General features: G+C 41.5%; 1 protein-coding gene across 1 annotated transcript; it reads left to right on the top strand.

Moving 5' to 3' along the window:
* The first annotated feature begins 1,735 nt into the window (after positions 1 to 1,735).
* Positions 1,736 to 21,699, top strand: RAB32 (RAB32, member RAS oncogene family). Its single transcript, XM_058801930.1, has 3 exons — positions 1,736 to 2,147; positions 17,718 to 17,995; positions 20,169 to 21,699. Exons 1-3 carry the CDS (start codon positions 1,919 to 1,921, stop codon positions 20,316 to 20,318), a joined length of 657 nt encoding a protein of 218 aa, XP_058657913.1. The 5' UTR covers positions 1,736 to 1,918; the 3' UTR covers positions 20,319 to 21,699.
* Positions 21,700 to 22,588: the final 889 nt, after the last annotated feature.

Here is a 22,588-nt window from a genome sequence, read left to right as displayed (position 1 = left end):
AACTGAGGATTGTTTGACAGAGGTTACCATGTATTTTAAGCGCTACTTTCTTTCCCACTGGGGGCATCCCTTCACTGCTAGTTAGATCCTCCCTTGGGCTACCTGGCTCTGTACACACAGGCTGTCCAGCCAACCAGGTGACATTTCCCATTTAGAGTGGTTGCCATAGCTCTGTGGCACAAAATAGTTCTGTTTAGGTATTTAAATGATACACAAACATTACAGCATGGAGACACTACCACAAAACTTCATTCTCTTGTTACTGGCACAGACACCGGGGGTTGTGTGTTTAAATTGGAGAGTATGTTAGCAAAGATGTTTATTTTTTCCCCAGCACCCGTAGTCAGCACCCATGGTACTACATGGTCCTAAGGTCAGGAAACTTGTTTTATATTGATTTCTAACAAGGTGTCTGTTTCGGAGAGGCTGAGAATGCCCCATCCCTGGACCTGGCTTTGAGCAATCTGGTCTAGCGGGAGGTGTCTCTGCCCATGTCAGAGGAGTCGGGACTGGATGATAGTCAGTAATGAGGTAGTCACGAGCTTCTTGCAGCTCCTGCCGTGTTGATGCTGCAATGGATGATCTGCAAGGTTCCCTCCAACCCAAACCATTCCACGATTCTATAACTGCCTAGGATAATTTTTAAAACAACCAGAAAAAATAATATTTTATTAGATCAGTTTAGGAACAGGAGGGAACCAAATTTAGCTGTAGGTGTTTGATGGCAATCCTGCAGATGAGGAGGTGATTTCTTCCCTGCTCATCCGAGCCTTTTCCGCAGAGCCATAGCTGTGCCACTGCTGCCGCCTGGGCACGGGCCTGTTTACCCTGAGAGGCTCAGCACGGCCCTGCCTGCACGGCCGGCCCTGTTTGCCCCGGTGTATCAGCACAGCCCGCACTGCCAGCCCTGTTAGCCCCGGTGTATCAGCACGGCCCTGCCCGCACTGCCAGCCCTGTTAGCCCCGCTGTCCCAGCACGGCCCTGCCCGCACTGCCGGCCCTGTTAGCCCCGGTGTATCAGCACGGCCCTGCCTGCACTGCCGGCCCTGTTAGCCCCGCTGTCCCAGCACGGCCCGCACTGCCGGCCCTGTTTGCCCCGCTGTCTCAGCACAGCCCGGCCCGCAGTGCCGGCCCTATTTGCCCGGCCGGGCTCAGCCCAGCCCAGCCCACACGCAGCCCTAGGCCGCACTGCAGGGCCTGCGAGGGCGGGGAGGGGGCCGGGGCGCAGCATCCTGCACCTACAGCTCCCCAAGCTGGCTCCTGGGAATGCAGGCTGGGAGCGAGCACGGCCAATGCTGCCATCGCCACGCATCGCCACAAGGCTCTCTGTCCCATGGACCTCTGTGCCGTAAAACACTCTTTGCCGGACGGCGGGGAGAGAACCCGGGTGCTTTCAGAGAGTTCACCGGGAGAAAACTTCCCTGCCGCCACCACCACTGGAAGCCAAGTACCGAAGAATGGTACGAACAGAGAGCTGACACTTCCCCAACCCGAGTCCGCTTCTGAGGCTCACCCCGCGCTGCCCTGCCCTGCCGCTCCCAGCCCGGCCCGCCCGAAGCGGCTGCGAGGAACTCCTCCCGGCCCGGGCCTTTCGCGTTCCCACCTCCCGCCCGGTGTCCCGGAGCGGCGGGGCGGGCGGCCGCTCCCTCTCCCCGCCCCTCCCACCGCCCTCCCCCGGGCCGCTATAAGCCCGCGGAGTTTCCGCGTCCTGTGACTGCAGTCAGGTGGTGGCTGGCGCTCCCCGCTCCCTCCCGCTCTCTGTCCCGCTTCGTGTTCCCCCGCCCGGCGAGGGCCGGCCCTGCGGGGAGCCGGCTGGGGAAAGTTGCAGGAAAGTTGCTGCCTGGGAAAGTTTAGAAGCGGGAGAGCCGCGGCCCCCGCAGCCCGGCCTCTCCGCCGCACTCCACGGGAGGGAGGGAGGGATGGCCGGCGGGGAAGGAGCGGGCAGCGGCGTGCCGGAGTGCCGGGAGCACCTCTTCAAGGTGCTGGTGATCGGGGAGCTAGGCGTGGGCAAAACCAGCATTATCAAGCGCTACGTGCACCAGCTCTTCTCCCAGCACTACCGGGCCACCATCGGCGTGGATTTCGCGCTCAAAGTCATCAACTGGGACAGCAAGACCCTGGTGCGGCTGCAGCTCTGGGATATCGCAGGTACGGGGCGGGACGGGCGGGCTGCTCCCCGCAGGGTGCGCCGGGCGGCGCTGGGAGCCCGGCTGCCGGGGGCCTGGCGCACGGCCTCTGCGGAGAAAAGTGTGCTTTGGCTGGGAAATGTCTCTTCTTGGGTTTTTGTTTTTTGTCTTACCCCTTATAAGCAACTTCTCATTCTTGCGTTTGAGCTGTAAGTAGAAGGAGGTCTTGACGTGGGAGTGAAGTTTTTCATTTTTTACGGGCTTTGCCCTCTCTCGTTAGCAGACTGTGGGGCTCTTGGCTTGGCCCAGAGTTTTACAGCAGTCCTCGAACAGCTGCTTTCTTCTCGCTGCTGGATCCAGGGCTCCCGGACTGTTCCTGCTCATACTGCTCTGCCTGACCTGCTTGTCTGCGTGGTGGGGGCCTTGGTTATCCTTGGTTATGGCTGCTGCTGAAATAAATTCAGGGTTGTGGCTCTGTAATGCATCTAATGCACCATGCTTTACAGGTTAAAGGTAACTCAAACAGCTAAAATTGTTCTCAAAGGAAGAATGCTTAAACTTTGTATGCTTGGAGTCACCTGGTTAATTTAAAAGTAGTTTTCATCCCTGCTGCATTGAGTGAGGGGGTGGAGCTTCTGTTACGCTTAGTTCAATATTCAAATCACAAATTTGTGAATCAGAAACATAGTTTGAGCACATGGAAGAAAAGTCCCATCTACTTGTCCAAACAATGCACTATTCCTTTCCTATATATGATTCAAACCTGTTCTTCAGCATCTCTTGTTTCCAAGACTCGGACTGTATACCTGCCATGGTTAACTTTGCTTATGCTGTGGAGTCAAATGCCACAGAACAATCTCTGTTTTGCCGTGGTCTCATAAAAAGTCTATCTCTTAGCTCTGTAATCACCTTGGTTGGTATTGCATTTCTAGCTTTGTGTGCAGCCCAGGTGTTACCCTGCAGCTCCCCTCATCTCTGTCTACCACCCTCAGAATATCTCCTTGTATCTGACAAAGCAGACTTGATTTCAAATGCTAGTGTTTAAACTTACACTGCTGGAAGACACAAGGGAAAAAAGCTGGTAGTTACTGTTTCCATGAACTTTATGCTTATCAGTGGAAGCTCAGAAATGAGGAAGTGTGGCATGTGGCTGCTGTAACCCTGTGACAGACCAGCTGTACCTCAGCTCCTGGTCTTTTTGCTCTAAAACGCTTCAAATGCGATTCCTCAGACTAAAAAGCCTTCATACTGCCATATGCTGAAATACACCATGGATCTTTCTGTTGCTGGCCTGCAGGGCAAATGGAAATCTTTTCTAATTGCTGTTTTGAAGAGCAAGTAAGATGTTGGCAAGCTTTCTCTTCTGATGTGTTCCTCTTGTGGATCAGTTTTAACTTTCTGTGACTCAATTATCAGTATCAGTACAAGCTACTGCGGTCCCCTGGGTATATTTAGTGAGCCTGGGGTTCCAAAGATTGAAGAGGGGAGGCTCTTGGCATGCTGGGGTTTGGCAGGCTGCCATCCTTGTATTTGACTTCTCAGCCCTTCATTGCTCAGACTTGGGTAGGCTGTGTGCTTTGCCAAAGCAATCTGTTTCAACAGGATAGGCAGAAACTTAGCTTGAACTTGTCACAAAGTTTGGACAGAACCTATTTACAGCTTGGCAAGTTCTATCAATGCGTCCATGCATTAGTGTCCTGATCCAGAAGACAGAGTTTTTCATTCTTGATTATTGCCCTTGGAGTATTTTTGACACCGATAGCTAAGACTAAGTTTAGAGCTGCTGATAAATCCCTAGAAGCTTGTGGTAAATTGGTTGAAGAATTAAAATGATTGAGGAATTAAAATTTCTCCTGTCACTGAAATATTTTTCCTGTTTTATAAGACTTTTGTATGAACCCCCTGACTAGTCTTTCCCTAGCAGAAATTACAAAGGAAGCTGCAACTGTTCTGCAATTTGCACTCCAAACTCTTAGTCTAATCTACTAGTTTGGAGTATTCTGTTTCCAAAGGCTGGGGGAAGCTTGCCCAATGGAAAAAAAAGAAGAAACAATACAAAGAAGAGAAGTAATCTTGGTGATTTTTGATTGGGTTGTGCTGAGCAAGTGTGACAGCAACAATTTGGACTCCTATAGCCCTTGATATCTGAGAGTTAATTAGTAAAATAGAGTGTTTTAGTGTCTGTAAGGGTATTTGATGGTCTTAAAGCTGTTGAAGTCCTCAACTTGGGAGTGTGTTCTGCAGCTCTTTATGTGTACAATCAGGAATAGTTCTAAATACTTGTGGATGTTAACAGATTTATATTGAAGTTATTAGTTAAAGAACCAGGTTGAAGATGGCTTCTATAATCATAGACACCATTCTCTAAAGTGCTTTATTGAAGTGTAGCAGTGTCTGAGCATGTGATAGTCATTCCTTTTTAACTCATCAGCCCAGCTGTCTTCTGGCTTTCAACAGCTCGTAGATAATTTTGCCTGCTGGTGTGTGCAGACAAACGGCTTTAGATCTCTTGAAGAGATCTGAATCTTATGGTAAGTAATGTTACATGTGACTTCCCTGCAAGCAATATAGGGCTGGCATTCTGAATTTATTTTGATGCATTTAAAAAGGCTGAATTAAAGTCTAACCCTTAAGGATAGAAAGGGATGTTATTTTCACTAGATCAAAGCTTGTGCGTAACAGTTCATCGTAAGAAGCTTTCTTTAAAGAGCTGGGTGATGCAAGCTAAGGTTTTGTACCTCAGTCAATGATAAGAACTGACCCTGTAGTTCATGCATCAGCTAAAGATCATAATGCAGATACTATGCTGGCTTCTGATTTGATTGTAGGAAAAATTATCAATGTTGTGCAGTTTATTGCGATGCAGTAGGTTACTGGATGACTTCAAATTCTTGTGCTTGCTGAGGTTGTTTTGGTTTTGGGTCTTTTTTTTTTGTGATTAGATAATTCTGTCAAATAGAGCATGACCACGTTGCACTACTTATGCTTTTTTTTCTTCTGAAAATAGCTCTCTTGTAAGGTACAAAGTAGTACAAATTCTTGCAGCAGTATCAAAGGAGAAGGAATGTAAAATAATGAAGAGGGAGGAAGGTTACTGTTGTACCTAGACATTTGTATTTTAGAGATAGTCAGGTGTTTTAGTTTTTAGACACGGGTTGTAACTTCTTAAATAAAGGTGATGAAAAAGCTTGAGAGTAAGACTGATTGGTCACTGTCAAATTATCTTGGTTGCAGCATAAAGAAAGAAGCATTCTGAAAGGAGATGAACAGATTATACGTGTGTTTATGCAGAAAAATATATTATACGTGTGTTTAGCTGCCTTTAGGCATTATTCTTGGCTTTTTTGTTTTGGTTGGCTTTTGGTTTTTGTTGCCTTTTTTTTGTTTTGATGTGTGTAGTAATGAAAAATTATCTTTCTGGAGAAATTCTGAAAGTGTTAAAACATTGATCAAAGAGCATAAATGATTGGCAACATAAATAGGATGTAGGAATGAGTCATTGTAGTACAGAGATGCAAACCAAAGAAATCTTAATGATAGGGAAGTGTTTTGATGGTCTTTCAAAACAGTAGAGATTCCTACTTGAAGGACGTGCTGTTTTAGTGAGTACTGCACTGACCACAGCGTGCTCAGGAGGTGTGTGTGGCATATTGATGAAGCTGTCAGGTGATATTGAAAGAGCACTTAAAGGATTTTCAGTTTCATGGAAAATTTTGAGCTAATCTAGTAAAACCAGCAACTATGTTAGTTGCTGCTTTTGTGCTCATGTTGACTATCACTGTCACTCACATCAGCCTGTGTGAAGCGCAGTTTGCTGGGGAGCAGGAGTGGTAAAGAGCATAGATAGTGGCTTGAGGTTGGCTTCTCATGAAGAATGTCACTAATGGCAACTTTTAGATGATTTTAAAGGTTTTTTTGAGGAATTCTAAATTAACTTTTATGTAATAGCATTCTACTTCCAGGATTTTATTAAAACTTCTTTGTATAAATATTTATTGAAACTGAAGTAATGCTTTAATTGGCAGAGTATGGCTATGAAGTTGGCCAAACAGAAGAGAAATCATTGTACTTTGGTACTACAAACATGCTCTACAGGCTTTCAAGAGCTGAATGATAAGCAGCATGTAGCATATAAATTTGTTACTAAAATCTTGCATGCCTCCTTGAGAGGAACTGAACTGTAAATTGTTATAACTATATACAGGATCCCAAAAGAATGGAGATATTAGACCAAATATTTTGGTTAAATACTAAATTGAGGAAGGGTGGGAATAACCCATCTCTTGTATGAAGACACGTAAGTGTTAAGATGTGTGAGTGGATGTTAAGAGCAAGTTAACTTTTTAAGTAACTGCTAGACTTTTCTATAGGAAGCCATGAGAAATGGGAGAGAGTACAGGAAACCATGGATATGGTTGACTTTCAAAGGCATCTAGGCAGTTACAGTATGTGAGATAGCTTACTTCCATGTGAAAACCCTGGTTTCAAGCAGCTCTCTATTCCAGCTGCTCTGCACTTGTGCCATTGGCATGTCATAGAGGCTGCCAAGTTGATTTTGTGTACTGGGGCATTAGCTTGTCTTGAATTATGGACTGACTTTATTTTTTTTAAAAAAGGTCTGAAGCAAGTGTTAAGTGATATTAATGCATCCCTGAAAGTCTATAGGAAAACAAGCAGAAAACTTCTGCTGTTCTGCATCCATACCTGGCTCTGTGCCAGAGGCACGTATGCTTCAGTTGCTTTGCGGGGAAGTCTCTCCTAAGTGTGGAGAACTTGGAGGCAGCTGTCTCTAAAAGTAGTTGAGGTATTCTTGTTACAACTTGTCCTTAGCCACAATGCATGTTAAAGGGATTAAAATGGCAACTCTTGCAGAAAAAAAAATGAAAAAATTGCTTAGCTATGTGCCTGGTACAAGTGAGCATAAGGTGGAGGCAAGACAATCCAAGTGTAACCTTCCCTCAAATGTGGAGATTTTTTTCTCACCACTATAAATAGTCTTAATGAGTGAGCATAAATAACCATGTCAGAAATGGATACAGAACTTGGAGCTCAGAGTTTTTCAGAAACTTGTAAGTTTTCTGAGGTTGTTTCCTGATTTATAGAGTGTTGGAGGTTCCAGGAGCAGCCTTTAGGTGGAGATTAGGAGTGCTATCATTTTCCTTATAGTTGAGGTCAGAAAGCTCCCAGTCAGGGCTGGGGAATCTTCTATGTGATTATGTCTTCAGACTCATGGAGATGTGAAAGACTTAATTTCTGACTGCTTCCTGCTCACACATGTTTAAATATAAATCTCATGAGAGAAAACTTGCTTAAGGGTTATGCTTACTGGAAACATGCAAGACTAGCAGATTAAGTTTGGGGATGGGAAGTAGAAGGCCTGCTCACATAGATTTTGAACACAGAGGCAAGAAACAGCACTGAAGGTACTTTGTTTCCTTCTAGAAACCATCCCTCTGTGGGAAATCTTGTGTGGGCGTCCTTTCTTATGACTTTTCTGGAATAGCTGGATTTGGATTATGAGTTTTCACTTCAGAATGACTTTCTGTGCTTGGAGCTCTACAGCTAAATGTCAAAATAAGTTCTGGATGTGTCAAATTTGGGGTTTTGGTAATTTTACAACTTTTAGATATCTCTGAATGCAAACAGATTCTGCATGTTTTCTTTTTTGGGAGTCCTGTTTAAATACACTTTTAATCAAATGTTATCAAGATATGAGGTGTGTTTGTTGGTCTAATGAAGGAATTTCCACATCTTATCAGTCGGGTACCAAAGCATTCATAATGGCAAAGGTTCTTTTGCTTAGTACTATGTTATGTAGCCACTCCAGGTATTGCATATGTTATTTTGAACTAAGCCTATAACCATTATGCTGATTAAATTCCATAAGTATATGGGAAATGCTACTGTATTGATGTTGGTGTTGTAAGATAGTCTAGTGTGGTAATTTTGATTATGCAAGGCAGGACAGTTCAGTTAAATGAGAGAATTGAGGCAGATGTTCTTTGATTGTCTTGGAAATTAGCTTAGAATTTCCTCATTAGGCATTTCAAGGTATTCTATGAGAAATGGGGTTAAAGATGTGATCCTAAAAGACCACCTGATCCAGTACAGGCTTAAAATAGAGTTCAGTGTATTTATTTTAGAGATACTTCTACTTCTGTCAGCAATGGAAATGCACTTTGTGCTTGAGCATCTATTCTCTATGGAATAGATGGTTCTTCAGCCTTCTTTTCAGATGTTGCACAGCAGTTGCTCAGAAGTTTTGTGCTTCCTACAAGATCACAATAAAAACTCTTTCCTAGTACTCTGATACAGAGAGTCAGGGATGGCTGAGTGGGTATACATCAAATAGACAGGGGAAATCTACCTTAAAGGCAAACAATACCTAAATTCTTAAGTGCAATAGAGTAGACAGGAGGAAAAATAGTACATAGAGCTCAACATAACTAACTTTTGGATTAGTTCATAAAACTGGAGTTCTTTGCAGAAATAATAATCTCATGTGGGTTGCCCACTTTTCTGAAGGCAAGTATTAAATTCCTGCCCTTCATATAATACTGACTCAAGTAGTCAGAAATTAAGCTGGTTTGACAAGTCAAGCTCATTGTCTGCACCAGTTTGTCTCGGAAGTCAAGCAATGTTGAATATACACTTTTCTCTTAATGTATGGCATTCACATGAATGTAAATCAAGCTTTATCAACTGTCCTTTCATCTTCAGAACTTGCAGCTTCAGAGTCTTGGTGCTTAACCTTATTTACATTGCCACTTTGCCTCTTACCAGTTTGGTTTGCTTTAGGTGCGCATTAGGACAGGGTGTTACCAAAGTGCATATCCACAAGTACAGTTTGAGTTGGCAAGTGCTGTAAAGGGGTAATTCTCAACTTATGACATAAAGCAAAGAGAATAATCTTAGCTGACTGGTTCCAGAAAAGGTATTAGCATGCTGTAAAAAATAAGATTCTTCCTCTCAGTGGTGAGTGAGACCACTGGATTCAGTCTCACAGCTGTCAGACATAGCTTCCATGAATTCCAGTGGTAACCATTGCTTTGCTTTTGTAGTCTGCTGTAAATGGTTCCCTCCAAATACTTGCTTCAGAGGTTCAGAAGTGTGATACACCACACTTAGAAAGAAGCAGTTTGCAGGAAGGGAATGTCTATTTATATTTTTGCATGGAAATAAAGGGATACCTCTTGTGAAATTCCTGCAGATGTTAAAGCTAGTGTGACCAGCAGTAAGCAGTGACTACAAAGCACAGCATGCTTCTCAAGCTACTGTGGTACAGTATTCAATATTCAAAGATTTCTTCTGGCTATAGAGACACAAAAAGAGGATAAATGGAGTGTGATTATGCTTTGAGAAATGGAGGGATTTTAGGGCTTAATAGAGCTTGCTTAGGAATGTCTTAACTGTCTAGAGAAGGCTGGCAAGCTCTGAGCAGCGGTGGCTTCTACATTAGCAGGTAATGAAAACAAATATTCCTTATTGTATGGATTTTAGCAGCTTTTCAAATAATAGGTTGAGAGGTAGTCTCTGAATGTCACTGCAAACAGCTTATGGGAACTTGTTCTTTAAGTGCTCCCAGGCTAAGAGTGCTGGGTAGAGCAAAGTGGCAGCAATTTGATACAAAATTCCAATCACACACAATGTGCTATGACACATTGACCATTTTAGAGATTAACATTTTTTCAGTCTCGTGATAAAGTTGTTCTGGAGACAAACTGACTTTAGAATTGTTCTGCTGTGTGCTGTGAAATGCTGTAGTGCCATGCAGCATCACTGTGAAGCACACAGTGCAGTTCTGGCTGCAGGGCACCACACCAAGGAATATGGATCAGAGGGTGGCAGGCATGAAATAGCTTAACTCTGGCAGATTACTTGTTTGGGTAAGTCTTGTTAAAGCAAGGTAGGCAGTACCAATTCATGCTGTTGCTGGCACTAATTGGACTATGTCAACCTCTTTGAGTACTTATGCAGGGGAATTGTTCTATACATGCTGAATTTGACAGCTAGTTAGAAATTGTTTAGCTTGGTTGCACTCTGATTTTCTGGGGATTGAAATCTAGTGCTTAAACAGGGACTGTCTCTCACTTGCTGTGGAGCAAAGATGCAAAAAACCCCAAGTGGGTTCTTATACAAACATGACTGTCATACTGCTGCATAAAATACATATGATGTTGGACAAAACCCATTGAACTCTTAGTGCAGGGTGTTGCCTCTCAACTTCTTAAAGGCACAACACTCAGCTGTTGAAGTCAGTTTGGACAATTAAGTAATTAGATTAGTGCAAGACTACAGGCAATAATGAAAAGTTACAGTGTTGCTATAAAATTCCCAGGGAGAGCTGTGTAATTATTTGAGGGAAAACTTTGTCTTTGTGGGAGAGAATGGCATGCCTTTTCTGTTAGGTGGGCAGAAGTGATCCTAGCTCCTGGTGCAAATCTCTTCCAACACTTGCCATCTCTGTGCTCTTCCTGTTTCACAGGTAGTGAACAGAACTGTCCTGTGTTAAAGCAGTGAATGGAAGGACTAGTCATTGATTTTGAAGTTTCATGTAGCTAACAAATTGTTAGTTTAGAAACTAGCTGTGTTGGGAAATGGAACTTCAAAGCAAACTGCTTCCTAGTATTTCGGAATGAAATAGTGACTTCTGTGAATATGTGGAAATACTTTGTGATATGATCTAAATAATCAAAATACTGCTGCACTTGAGCTGATATTCATCAGTAACTTTTCAATGGCTACAGGGTCTCATACATACAGTGTGTGTACAGTATATATTGTCAGTGTCATGCCTCTGACACTGCATTGTGCAACAGAACTGCTCCAACTGCACCCTGCAGCTTTCTAAAATAGACGTAACCAGGGGATCAAAGGTTATCTCTTACAATAAAGTGTGAGTCAGTTGAACAGGGATTAACTGGCTTTTGCCCTGAAGACTGTTCTGAAGCATTTGGGAGAGGGTTAATGTTGGGAAGAGGTCCATCCAGTGGTCACTTAACTTACCCATACCACCTATAGTAAGAAAGGGCACTAGCAGTTGTAATTGTCTGAGGCTGCTTTTGGCTGTTAGAAATTAAGTACTGCAGTCAGTGAGGTTATTTCTAGTACTTGTCTCATACAGGAAGATATAACATTCTAGTAATTCTCACTTCCTAGCCTGTGTTTGTCACCAGAACCACAAATAACACTTTTTCTCTGTGGTGGAAAGTAAAAGTCAACCTGGATGTTCTTTAACATTTACAGGTTTCTAACATCTGCTAGAGATGCTAATGTCATAAAATCACAGAATGGCTTGGGCTGTAAGGAGCCTTAAAGATCATCTAGTTCCAGCTCTGCTGCCATGGGACTTGACCATAGGTTGCTCCACCCAACCGGGACTTGGAGCATTTCCAGGGATGGGGCATTCTCTGGACAACCTGTTCTGGCCTCACCACCATGACAGTGGAGAATTTCTTCCTAATATCTTATCCAAACTTACTTTTAATTTAAAACAATTTCCCTGTGTTCTGTCAGTACATGCTCTTGTAAATAGCCCCTCTGTCTTTCTTGTAGGGCTGCCTTTAGGTAGGTGCTGCAAGGCCTCAAGTCACCCTGAAGCCTGTTCTTCTTCAGGCTGAACAATCCCAGTTTTCTCAGCCTGTGTTCCTAGGAGAGGTGCTCCAGCCCTCTGATGATCTTCATGGCCTGCCTCTGGACTCACTCCAACAGGTCCATATCTTTATGTTGGGGATCCCAGAGCTGGATACCACACTCCAGTTGGGATCTCACAAAGGCAGAGCAGAGGGGGAGAATCAACCTCCATTGCCTTGCTGGCCATGCTGCTTTGGATGTAGCCCAGGATGCAAGGGATTTTCCTGGGCTGCAAGTGCACATTGCTGGCTCATGTCCAGCCTCTCATCTATCAGCACCCCTAATTCCTTCTTGGCCCAGCTGCTCTGTCTATTCATTACCCAGCCTGTGCTGGGACTCCAACACAGCTGCAGCACCTTGCACTTGGTCTTGTTAAACCTCATGAGATTCCCATGGGCTCACTTCTGAAGTCCAGGTCCCTCTGGATGGCATCCCATCTTTCAGATATGTTAGCTGCACCACTCAGATTGATGTCATCTGCAAATTTGTCTGTCATTAAATAAATGCATTGTTCAACACCTCCATGGTTTTCACTTGTGGCAACTTTACAATTTTAGCTTAAATGGATAAGACCGAGGAGTGGGGAGCCATCTGGTATTAACAGTCTTGTAGTCTGTCTACTCTCAATCTATGGCTACTATCTGTGGGAAACAACAGGCAGACACACTTGCATGTGAGCTGTAATATTGATAGTGGTTTGGTTAACCTACTTCTTGCAGAATAACAGATCCAATCTAATTAGGTAGGACAGTTCTGGGACAAGATGTGCTGGTTTGGGGAGATGGGGGATAGCTGTCAGCAGTGGTAACTTGCCAGTAACATGTTTGTATACCTCTCTAAAAAGGAACTTCAGTCAACTCACACCTGACCCTGGTAATGCTAAAATGTACATTAGATGTCTGGAGAACTGGGAGATTAATCCTCAGGGCAGTTCTGGGTATTTGCTATATTTTGCCAAACATCCAGCTGGCATCCAGAGTCTGGTCTTTTCCTGCCTGTGGCTCTTGAAGGGCTTGTTTTGAAAGTGACAGTAGTTCTATGTTCCCAGCCATTTTGGATGGGGATTTAGATTAAATCTGTCACACTGGGTGACAGTAACTTTACTGAGAGTTGAAATTGTCACTCAGGTGTTTCTGGAAAAAAAAAAAAGCTTTCACTTATTAGTTGATATAAACTGCCTATCAACTCATTAATATAATAAATAGTCTGGGGGAAGGAAGCTTGACAGACTCATTATTGTGCATATCCAGCAGTCATTTGTACATTTAAATTGTTTTTTCTGCCTCCAATTCCCATCGTGTAGGAGGAGTTAAAAGTTGAAAATGTGAGTGAAATAATAGGAGTCTAGGGTATCTTTTTTGCTAAATATCCACAAGAACTGCTACAATAGTAGGTCACACTGCTGTAATAAACAGGACACTACTGTTTCTCCCTTACACTGAGACTGCTCTAGAAACACTTTAAAATGTACTTCAAGGCAAGGCTGCAATGGTAACTTACCTTTTGCAGTAAAGGACAACTATAAAGCTTCTAATGCTTAATCTTAAATTACAGCCCACAATTTCTTTCCTGTAGTTTTTAACTTGCATTCCACCCCCATTACAATATAAACTGGGCAGTGACAATAGCTCCCAAGTTCTAATGCAGTTTTAAAGTCAACTTTATTCCTGTGGTGCTGCTGTAGGGAGGTGAATTAATTCCCGATGTGTGTCATTGTGCAAATACTTCACGTAAGGTTGTTGCAATTACTGGAAAATACAGTGATGATAGGTGCTGAGTCATTTTGATGTGGTTAGAGAATGCAGAAGTTTGCATTACATGAAATCACTGCCATACTTCCAAATTAAACTTCTGATCCCTGTGACTGTCCTGTATCTTAGCTCCTCATTTATACCTGAAATACTAAAAACTGTACTTTAGTGGCATCAGATTTATGCCTAGTCACTGGACATAACAGAATGATTGATCTTGGGATGTCCTTTCTTTACTGCTGTACTAAGCAATTAGTTATCTTCCTGCTCTCTTCTAACGTTGTACACACTGGGGATTTTAAGTCTAGTTTAATCTGTTCACTTTTAGCCTTTTTCTTCTCTGGGGGTATGATCCACTTTCTGTACAGCTCAATTGTCACATATGGAGAAATGACTAGCAAATATCTTGCTGGACAGAGGAAGGGGCATGACGGATCTCTGAACTGTGCATGGCAGAAGCTGAGACATTTAGTTTTAAGAACAAAGAGAATTATGTTCAGCCTTGAATTTGGAGGATTAGTGTTTTGTAGTTTGATTTTTCTGTTTGAGGGTTTGTGGGTTTGGTTGGAGTTCTTTTGTGGTTTTTTTTCTGGTTGTTGTTTTTGCCTTGCAAAAGCTCTGTCTGAAATTCCTGTTCAATTTTCAAACAACTGTCTAGAATGCTCTGCATCCTAGACAAGAAGGTCATCATGTGCTTTCTCAGTAATGACATGATTATAAAGAAAGTCCACTCAGTTTAAACTGAATTATTTTCCTGCCTCATGCTGTATATCTTTTACCAAACAAAACTCTTACCTCCTGGGCAGGCCCTGTTTTATTGCTTCTGTCTTTGTATGAAATACAGTATATCCATCTTCATTAGGCTCCAGACAGGATGAAAGAGCAGTTGGCAAGGTAGTGTTCAGGTCAGGTTTATTGTTAGTGGATGTGAATTCTAGAGGTGAAAACAGCTCTGTAACAACCTGGTTTGGGTTACTCTAGAATAGGGAAGTACTCATATTGGGTGGTATTTGACATATTAAAAGGCATTAATCTGTAAGAATCCAAGGCTGTTGAGCTTGTAGTGTTTAAGGGTAAGAGCAAATCTTCCTAATATAAAGCTTTAATCTAGTAAGTAAAAATAGAAGCTTTCTTGCTGATAGGCACATCAGTTTTCTACTTTCACCCAAATTAAAACTGTGGAACCATATATATTGATGTTTCTCTAAAACTCATACTACAAGAGAGGTAAGAGTTCTTGGAAATAAGCATTAAATGCTGGTTGTGGACAGGCAAAGCCCGTGGTTTATACTGTGGCTGCTATAGAATACTAAGCAACATACAGTTCCATGCTGACTTCCATTCCTAGCAGGACTGCTGTCTTCTTACACTGTGAGCAGCCACTGTACAAGGCTACTTTTGGTGGACTCCTCAGGTTTGGTTCTGAGCTGTGCTTTGTAACTTTGTTGCTTTGGAAGCTATATGTAGCACTGTACTAATTTCACCTTTTTGTACACCTTAAATGTGCTGTTGTGCATGTTTCAGGAATGGTTATTGCTATATGAGGCTCATCTGGCCACCTTGTGAACTGTTTCTGTCTTTACAGCTGTTTGGGATGGAAGAGCAATAGGCAGGAAGGGATTCAGTCAATAGTAATGTCCTGCACTGTGCTCAGTGATTGCAGCCTTGTTTATGTGCAGCATGCACAGCTATCTGAGAAATGGTAACTGCCTGATGATCTTTTCTGCCATTCCTAAATAACTTAGCTTTCCTATGTAGTGATCATACTCTGTCTATTCCTTCTGGTAACAATCTAGTAACTCTTCCTGCAACTAATGAGTACAGCTTAATTTTCTTACGTAAGTGTTCATCAAATATTTGGAAAAACAGCCTTAAGAAAAGCCTGGAAGCCTCCCAGCTCTCCAGCAAGTGAATAGCGAGGACTCATGGGACCATTTTCCTTGCTGCTTCAAATTCGTGTTCAGTCTCATGTCAATAACAGCAAGTGGTGCTCAATTCTGGACCATTTCAGGGCTGAATTGAAAAACTTTCTGTAGAAGACTGAGGCTGGTGCAGAGCATTGTAGATCTTGAGATTACACTGTTTGTTTTGTGGGACTTCCTTTAGTGTGAAGGGATATCTCTCTGTGTTGGATGCTGGGGTCAGTGCTTTAGCATAGTCCAAGGTATTCCCATGTGGCAGGAATTGGTGGTGAAACTGGCAGCTCAACAAATGAGGAAGCTGAGAAGGAGCTCCTCAAAACTTGTGTGGTGCTCTGTGCAGTGATTGGCTTAATGTAACTAAATTTGACACTGTGAAACTCCATTAAAAAAACTCAACCAAAACTTCCAAAACCAAAATCTCTACATTCTGCAGGTGGAGTTTTTTTAAATGTGACATCACTGATGTACAGGAGTAGTAAAGGCCTTCTGATCTAACTCTTCCTCAATGGTACTTGATTGGTGGAAACAGTGGTCAGTGGTATGGTTTCTAGTAAGGCTATTCTAAAAACCTCTTTCAGGCATAAAAGCCCAGCCTAGGGAGACAATGTGAATTATTTGTGTACTCTGCTTAGGAGAATTCTATTAGCAGTGTGGCTTTTCCAGAGGCACAGTCACAGAGAGGCAGGCTTGGTGCCTAGCTTGTTGCATTGTGTTAAAGTCTGTGGCATTAATGCTGCTTTAAAACTTGACTTTTGAGTATGGAGTTAAGAGATTTCTTCTTGGATCATGCTTGTTCTTACACAAGATGTAGTGGAAAAAAATAATGTGTAAGCTCTGTTCTGAAGAATATGCTGGGTAGTGATGCTGCTTTCTGCAGCATCATAGTTTAAAGTGAACAGCCAGAAATAAAGTCAGCTTCTTTATAGTTCTTTGGATCTTTAATGTGGCTGTTGCTGTTTTTTGGTCATTATAGTAGCTGCTTAGGCAACCTTTTCTGAAACTGTCTGTAGGGAATGAGCTAATCATACTCTGAATTACTGACATTAAAATGAGGCAAATGAGCTGGAAAAGAACACTGCTGGACAGGATCTCTTGACAACTTCATTTACTGAATTTTGGTCTCTTTCTGAGAAGGTGATAACACACCCAATTCTCTTTGTATCTGTTTGTCCTTGCTAATCAAAGGAGGACTTGAATGTTTATAAACAGAGGACAACTAGATTTCCAAATACAGCTCTTCCTTTAGCTGCTTTTAAACCTCATATGCATGAAAAGATAAAAGCTCAAGTGAAGACACACTGTAAAACTAAATCATAGAGTTCAGGGACTGCTTTTCCCAGTGAAGATTTCCAAAGCAAGCAGAAAGCTATTTTAGTAGCCCAGACTTTTCAAACAATGTGCTAGGACTTGATACTGCTAGACACACTCAAATGTTAACACACCATGATAGTCTGGCCTTTCAAACAGAAGAAAAAGTGAACTGGCACACTCTAATTCTGTATTTCAAGTATTCTGGCTAAAGTAGTTGTACTTAATAAGAAAAGGCTTTTTTGAGTTTTCTCTGCTTATGGGCAATTGATATTTTTTTTCCCCTTGGATTTTTGTTGTGAATAATTGTACTTTAACTGTTCTTGCTTTAAATCCTAGGATTGCTGTAGAACTTCTATAGTTGAAAATTAATCCAGAGTAAATCTTAGACTTGAAAAAATGAAGTCCAAGTTAACAGATCTAGCCAGAACTGTTAAGCTAGCAGCTTCTTTTGAACTTGTCCCTAAGGAAAAATCTATAATATAGGTGACTTCCTCAGAAGATACTTTGAAGATGGTTAGCCTAGGAGCTTGCAAAACCCCTTGTTGCTCACCATTCAGCAAAAGGCTGAGTTTAAGTCTTTAGCTGAAGCAACTAGATTAAAATACAAGTATTCTTTGATGAAATAATGATTTGTGTATAGCTGTGTTGGTAGTGTTTTCAGGCATTACTTGTCAAACAACTCTATTCAACAAATAAGTTGACTATATAAGTGTAGAACTTGAGGGGTTTTTTAAGCAAAACTTGAAGTCGTGGTTGGGACTGCAAACTAGTTTAAGCATCTGACTTGTCATGTATGGTGTAAATAATAGCTGTTACAATGAACTTAGGTGAGATAGAGAAGGCAATGTTTTATGCCCTAGGTGACTAGACCCAAATGCCAAACTTCTATGGATTAAGCTGATACACTAAGCTGTTTACACTGAATATAGTTTGTGCTGCAATAGAAATGTACTCTGTGACTGTCCTCTCTTTCAGGCCAGGAGCGCTTTGGAAATATGACCAGAGTATACTACAAAGAGGCAGTGGGTGCTTTTGTGGTCTTTGATGTCACAAGAGGCTCCACTTTTGAGGCTGTTTCAAAATGGAAGCATGATTTGGACAGTAAAGTACTACTTCCCAATGGCAGCCCCATCCCTGCTGTTCTTCTTGCAAACAAGTGTGACCAGAAGAAAGATGGCAGCCAGAATCCCTCTCAAATGGACCAGTTCTGCAGAGAAGGTGGCTTTGTTGGATGGTTTGAAACATCTGCCAAGGTAAGCTTAATAGAAAAATATTTTTAGTCTCTTGAATACTGGCGTAAGAAGGGTGAATATAATCATGTAGGAAATAAAGTTATCAAGTATAGGAAGTGACAGTGAAATTCAGCAAAATTTGAACACTTGTCTTGGCTAGCTTCATTCCTGAAGAAGATAAGGCATATTTGATTTAGATGAAAAGATATCTCAAATTCAGAGCATCTTGAAACTATCTGGAAACCATGATTATTTGAGTTTGATAAGTTTTTTCATCTTGCATGTGTGAGGATCAGTCATTCTTTATATGTTAACACTACTAAATGCTGATCAAGCTCCCCAAAAAATTCAGGTCATCTTTAGGTGCAGGCTTTTAAATTGCATTTTCTTTTGTCACTGTTTTATGTAAGAAACAGCAAGATTTGAAGTGAAGAAGCTGTTTGTTTACTCATTATTACCTACCCACAGTGTTGCTAAAGTGCTTTTCTATTTTATCAGGCAATGTCAAGACTGAACTGGAGAAAAAAAAATTATTCTGTATAGTAATTTAAGTTAAGAAAGAAACCTGCTTTAGTCAGTTAACTTTGAGTAATTTAATGTGTTATGCAGTTTTAGTCTACAGATGTTTTGTCAATGCACAGATTAAACTGGCTGCAGCTTAGCTAGAAGTGACATCCAATATTTCCTTAAAGCCCAACTGATTCTTAAAATGAAGGACTCGTCTAGATGAGGACCGTGTGGCTGACAGACCAGTTTACTGGTCTGGCTGATAAATCCTTTATAAAGCAAGATAGGCCTCAAGGTCCTGCTTTTCCCTTGTCTTGCCTACTTCCTTCAGCTGCTGCTGCTGAAGTGCTACACAGTGATGTTTAGACAACTCTTAAAAAGCAAAGAATCTCTAAGGAGACTTTAAGAAACAAAGTAACAAGTTGTTCTTTGTTTACTTTAAGAGAAGGATACACAATTAAAGGAATTAGTTAAATTAGCTAGCAATTTGTTTGTGTTTGAAAAGGTATTTCCAAACTCATCCGTCTGCTACTAAAAGCTCTGTTTTTAAGGCTCTTTATACTCAAAAAGAATATCAAGTTTTTGCTTTGGTAAAAGTCTTCCCCAAACCTTTACCTGCCTGTAATACTGCTATGTATAAACTGCATTAAGCTTAAAAATAAATGCCAGTAACATTGGGGAAAAATCTAATGTTAAATTCTAGTGGCAACTTGTATTACTTGTATTTTAAGTGGCATTTTAGATGGGACAGTGTAAAACAAGGTTCTTGCTGCAGAGAAAAATCCAGGCAATTAGTTCTGGCTTAGATATTAATTGACTTGTTTAGAACTCTGAAGAATTGTAGTTGAAATAGCAAAAATTTAGGACAAGTATCTTGTTTTCTAAGTATACCAAAACAGCTTATGGCTTTAAGTCCTGCCCACTTGGATATCCTATTAATCTGCTTTTGCCTTTCTGTTGGAACTGATAATTGGATCTTCAGTCATAAATAATATACTGGGCTGGTATTTCCTTTGGAAGCGAAGATGAGCAATTCCAAACATGGCAGCCCTGTGCTACCGGATGGCCCAAACAGGTCAAACCTGTGGCTGGAGACTCCTTGGCACTAGGCCAGCTTGGACCCTCAGAAACTGGGATACTCCGGCAAAGTACATCTCTAAGTATCCTGCACACATACATTCTTTAGGGTGTATGGGAAGGGACTTTTCAAAGAATGCACAAGAATATGTGGAGTAGCTAGATAGGGCACGAGGAAATCGTTGTGATTTTGAGGTTCATGGAAAAGATGAGTGCATCCAAATTCCATCAGAAACAGAAAAAGGGTCCAAAAGGTAGGACAATACTGCAGATGATGTAGTTGCCTAGGATCTTTCCTGATGCAGAAATGCACTTAGGCATTTGTCAGTCTTCCAAATGCAGGTGACACTTATTCCCCTGACTTCCTACTAGGTTCAAATCAGATTTCAGCTTGTAATATGGATGAATAATTTTGTGTGCAATCTTTCTGCTAACTTTTTCAGAAAAAAAAGGGTGAGCAATGACTTCTTGCATCTAGACTCTTTGTGTTCTACTGATGAGACTGAAAAATTATTTTCTTTTTGGATAGCTTTAGGAAAGTGTGGCTGTTAATAGGAATGTGTGACTGTTTCAAAAAGATCATTGACTTCCTTGTTTTCAACATTTTTAGGACAATATCAACATAGACGAAGCTGCTCGATTCTTGGTGGAAAACATCCTTGCCAATTACAAGACCTTTCCTAATGAAGAGAATGATGTGGGGAAACCAAAACTGGACCTAGACCCATTGAAAGCAGAGAGTAAATCACAGTGCTGCTAATGCAACCACCATTCAGTAGATGGGATAAGCAGCAGGACTTTGCTTTAAATCAAAATGCTGCTATGGTGCTGTGATGTGACAATCCATATGGGGTGTCTGGTACTATCTGAATTGGTGACTCATTTGGGTGTTTACATATTCTTGTTTAGCATGAAACTGAGTATCTTGTGAGTTATCATTCTACTTGCTTGAGTGTCTGCATCTAAGTCTGATTAGTGTCTTCTTACTTGAGAACATAAGGTAGTGTTTACACTCCTGAAAGGAACAAAGACAACATTCAGTGTCTAGTTTGTTTCTAGGACATATGCTACATTCCAAATAGGACTCACTTTTAGGTGACTAGACTCTTGCACCTTTAAAGTAAACTATTCCTTTGTCACCACTTATGTCCCACGTGAGCCTTCTCACCAGCACGATTGTCCCTATTTATTATGCCCACCATGAGGATCTGTCTCTTTGCTAGTTCTCCTGGATCAACACCTCCCAGAAATCTTGAAGGGGCCAATGACAGATGGGAGGTATCTTTCCTAGTGTGGTCACTAAGATTGAGTGAAGTAGATGGCTTTTACCACTGAGTAAAAGCAACATGGTTGTTATTGTGTTTAACAAGGGAAAGATATTGTTATAGAGATACTAATAAAAATGCATCTCCAGCAATTTAAGGCTGAATATTTTCAGCTAATACTTTACATATGAAACACATTAATGAATACAGTTGTACTGCTGGCACATAGTTGTAGTAACCTCACCCCTATGCACATCCAGAAATAAGCATCTAGTAGCTTCTTCATGCACTAACACTGAAAACTTTACCAAGAGTACAAAAAGTAAGTATCTTACTGTCCTGTGATGATGAACTTTTTCTTCTGTCTGGAGATGGTTCAGAATACCATGAGCAAGAAGAGAGGTCTTGAGGGAAATAGCTTAATTGGTTCATGCTAGTCTGTCAACCTTTCTGCCCCAAGCTCTATCTTTGTCAGTTTTAGAACTCTTTTGACTGCTTTCAACTAAGAAACTGGCTTACCAGTTTGTAACTGTATACTGAGATACTTATGTTTCTTTGTTATAACACTCATGTATTTTTGGCAGCAAATGAAGTTCAAAAGCATTAGAGATATTTCATGGTTCTTGGATGTGTTCTGGAACTCTGGCTCTGATTGGCTCAAAGGCTTTGAAGCTCCTCTTTATTTTAAGGGTTTCTTCTGTCTTGGTACCTCATTACTTCAGAAGTCTTACCTTGCTAGGTTTGATGGTGCTGATGTTTAGGTAAACATCAGAATTAGGTATATGCAGGATTTGACATACTTTAATCTGTATTGAGATTTCTTAGGCTGTCTTTTTTTCTAAAGAGTAACATACTTTTTAAGAGTAAATAAATATATTTGGGCATCTTTTGTGTGTTGGTGTATGCTTTTGAGGACATGAATCCTCTCATATGTTCCACACTATACTCAAATACTTCCATTGACATTTGAAAACAACTTTATCTTCTAGTGTGTGCTATGCTAAAGAATTATTTAAAGTTACCACAGCAAGGTTTGGCATAAACCAAAACTGAGTTTATTAAGCTTAGAATCCTAAGATAATTCAGATGAAAGGAATCTTAGGATGTCTTCTAAGCCAGTGTCTTTCTCCAAGCAAGGTTACAGCACAGTGCTTAGGTGTTCATGTGGTGTGGTCTTAACCTCAAGCCATGGAGACTGTATGGCCCTGGGAAAGTTGCCTGACTTTCCTTGAGAGTTGAAACTATCACAATCTTCCTATTCAATCACAAATCTCATCTGGGTCCTGTCACTGATAATATAATCCTATGCAGGTTATTTTCAAGAATATCTAAACTTTTACTTGAAGAGTTACTGTTGCTATATTTAAGCACTTTCCTTATTTTGCACATAACATCTTCTAAACATCTGCATGAATGTAGGAAGAACATGACTCTAAAACTGGTAGGATGGTACTGGTTTAGATACAGGTTGTTACTACTGAGGCCAGTAGTATAAAACTACCTGCAGGATGTAGTCTTTTTTTTAATCTTCTGTCACTTGTCTGAGGAAAAGAACTTGCACTTCAATAGAATGCTAGTCTTGCTTTGTGCTACAAACTGCATTTTCACTATCCCTCTGTGAAGAGAGAGTATTGTGATATTTAAAACTGAGCAGGTGAATTGGGAAAGCTGATCCAGGCAGAACAAGAAAACTGACAAAAGACTGGCCTGAGGAAGGAAATGGTAATGTCTCCCTGGTAGAGGGAAATGGGACTGCAGTTCATGC

This window comes from Ammospiza caudacuta, chromosome 3 (genome assembly GCF_027887145.1).
Source record: "Ammospiza caudacuta isolate bAmmCau1 chromosome 3, bAmmCau1.pri, whole genome shotgun sequence".
Taxonomy (NCBI): Eukaryota; Metazoa; Chordata; class Aves; order Passeriformes; family Passerellidae; genus Ammospiza; species Ammospiza caudacuta.
This window is presented reverse-complemented; position numbering and strand designations above follow the sequence as displayed.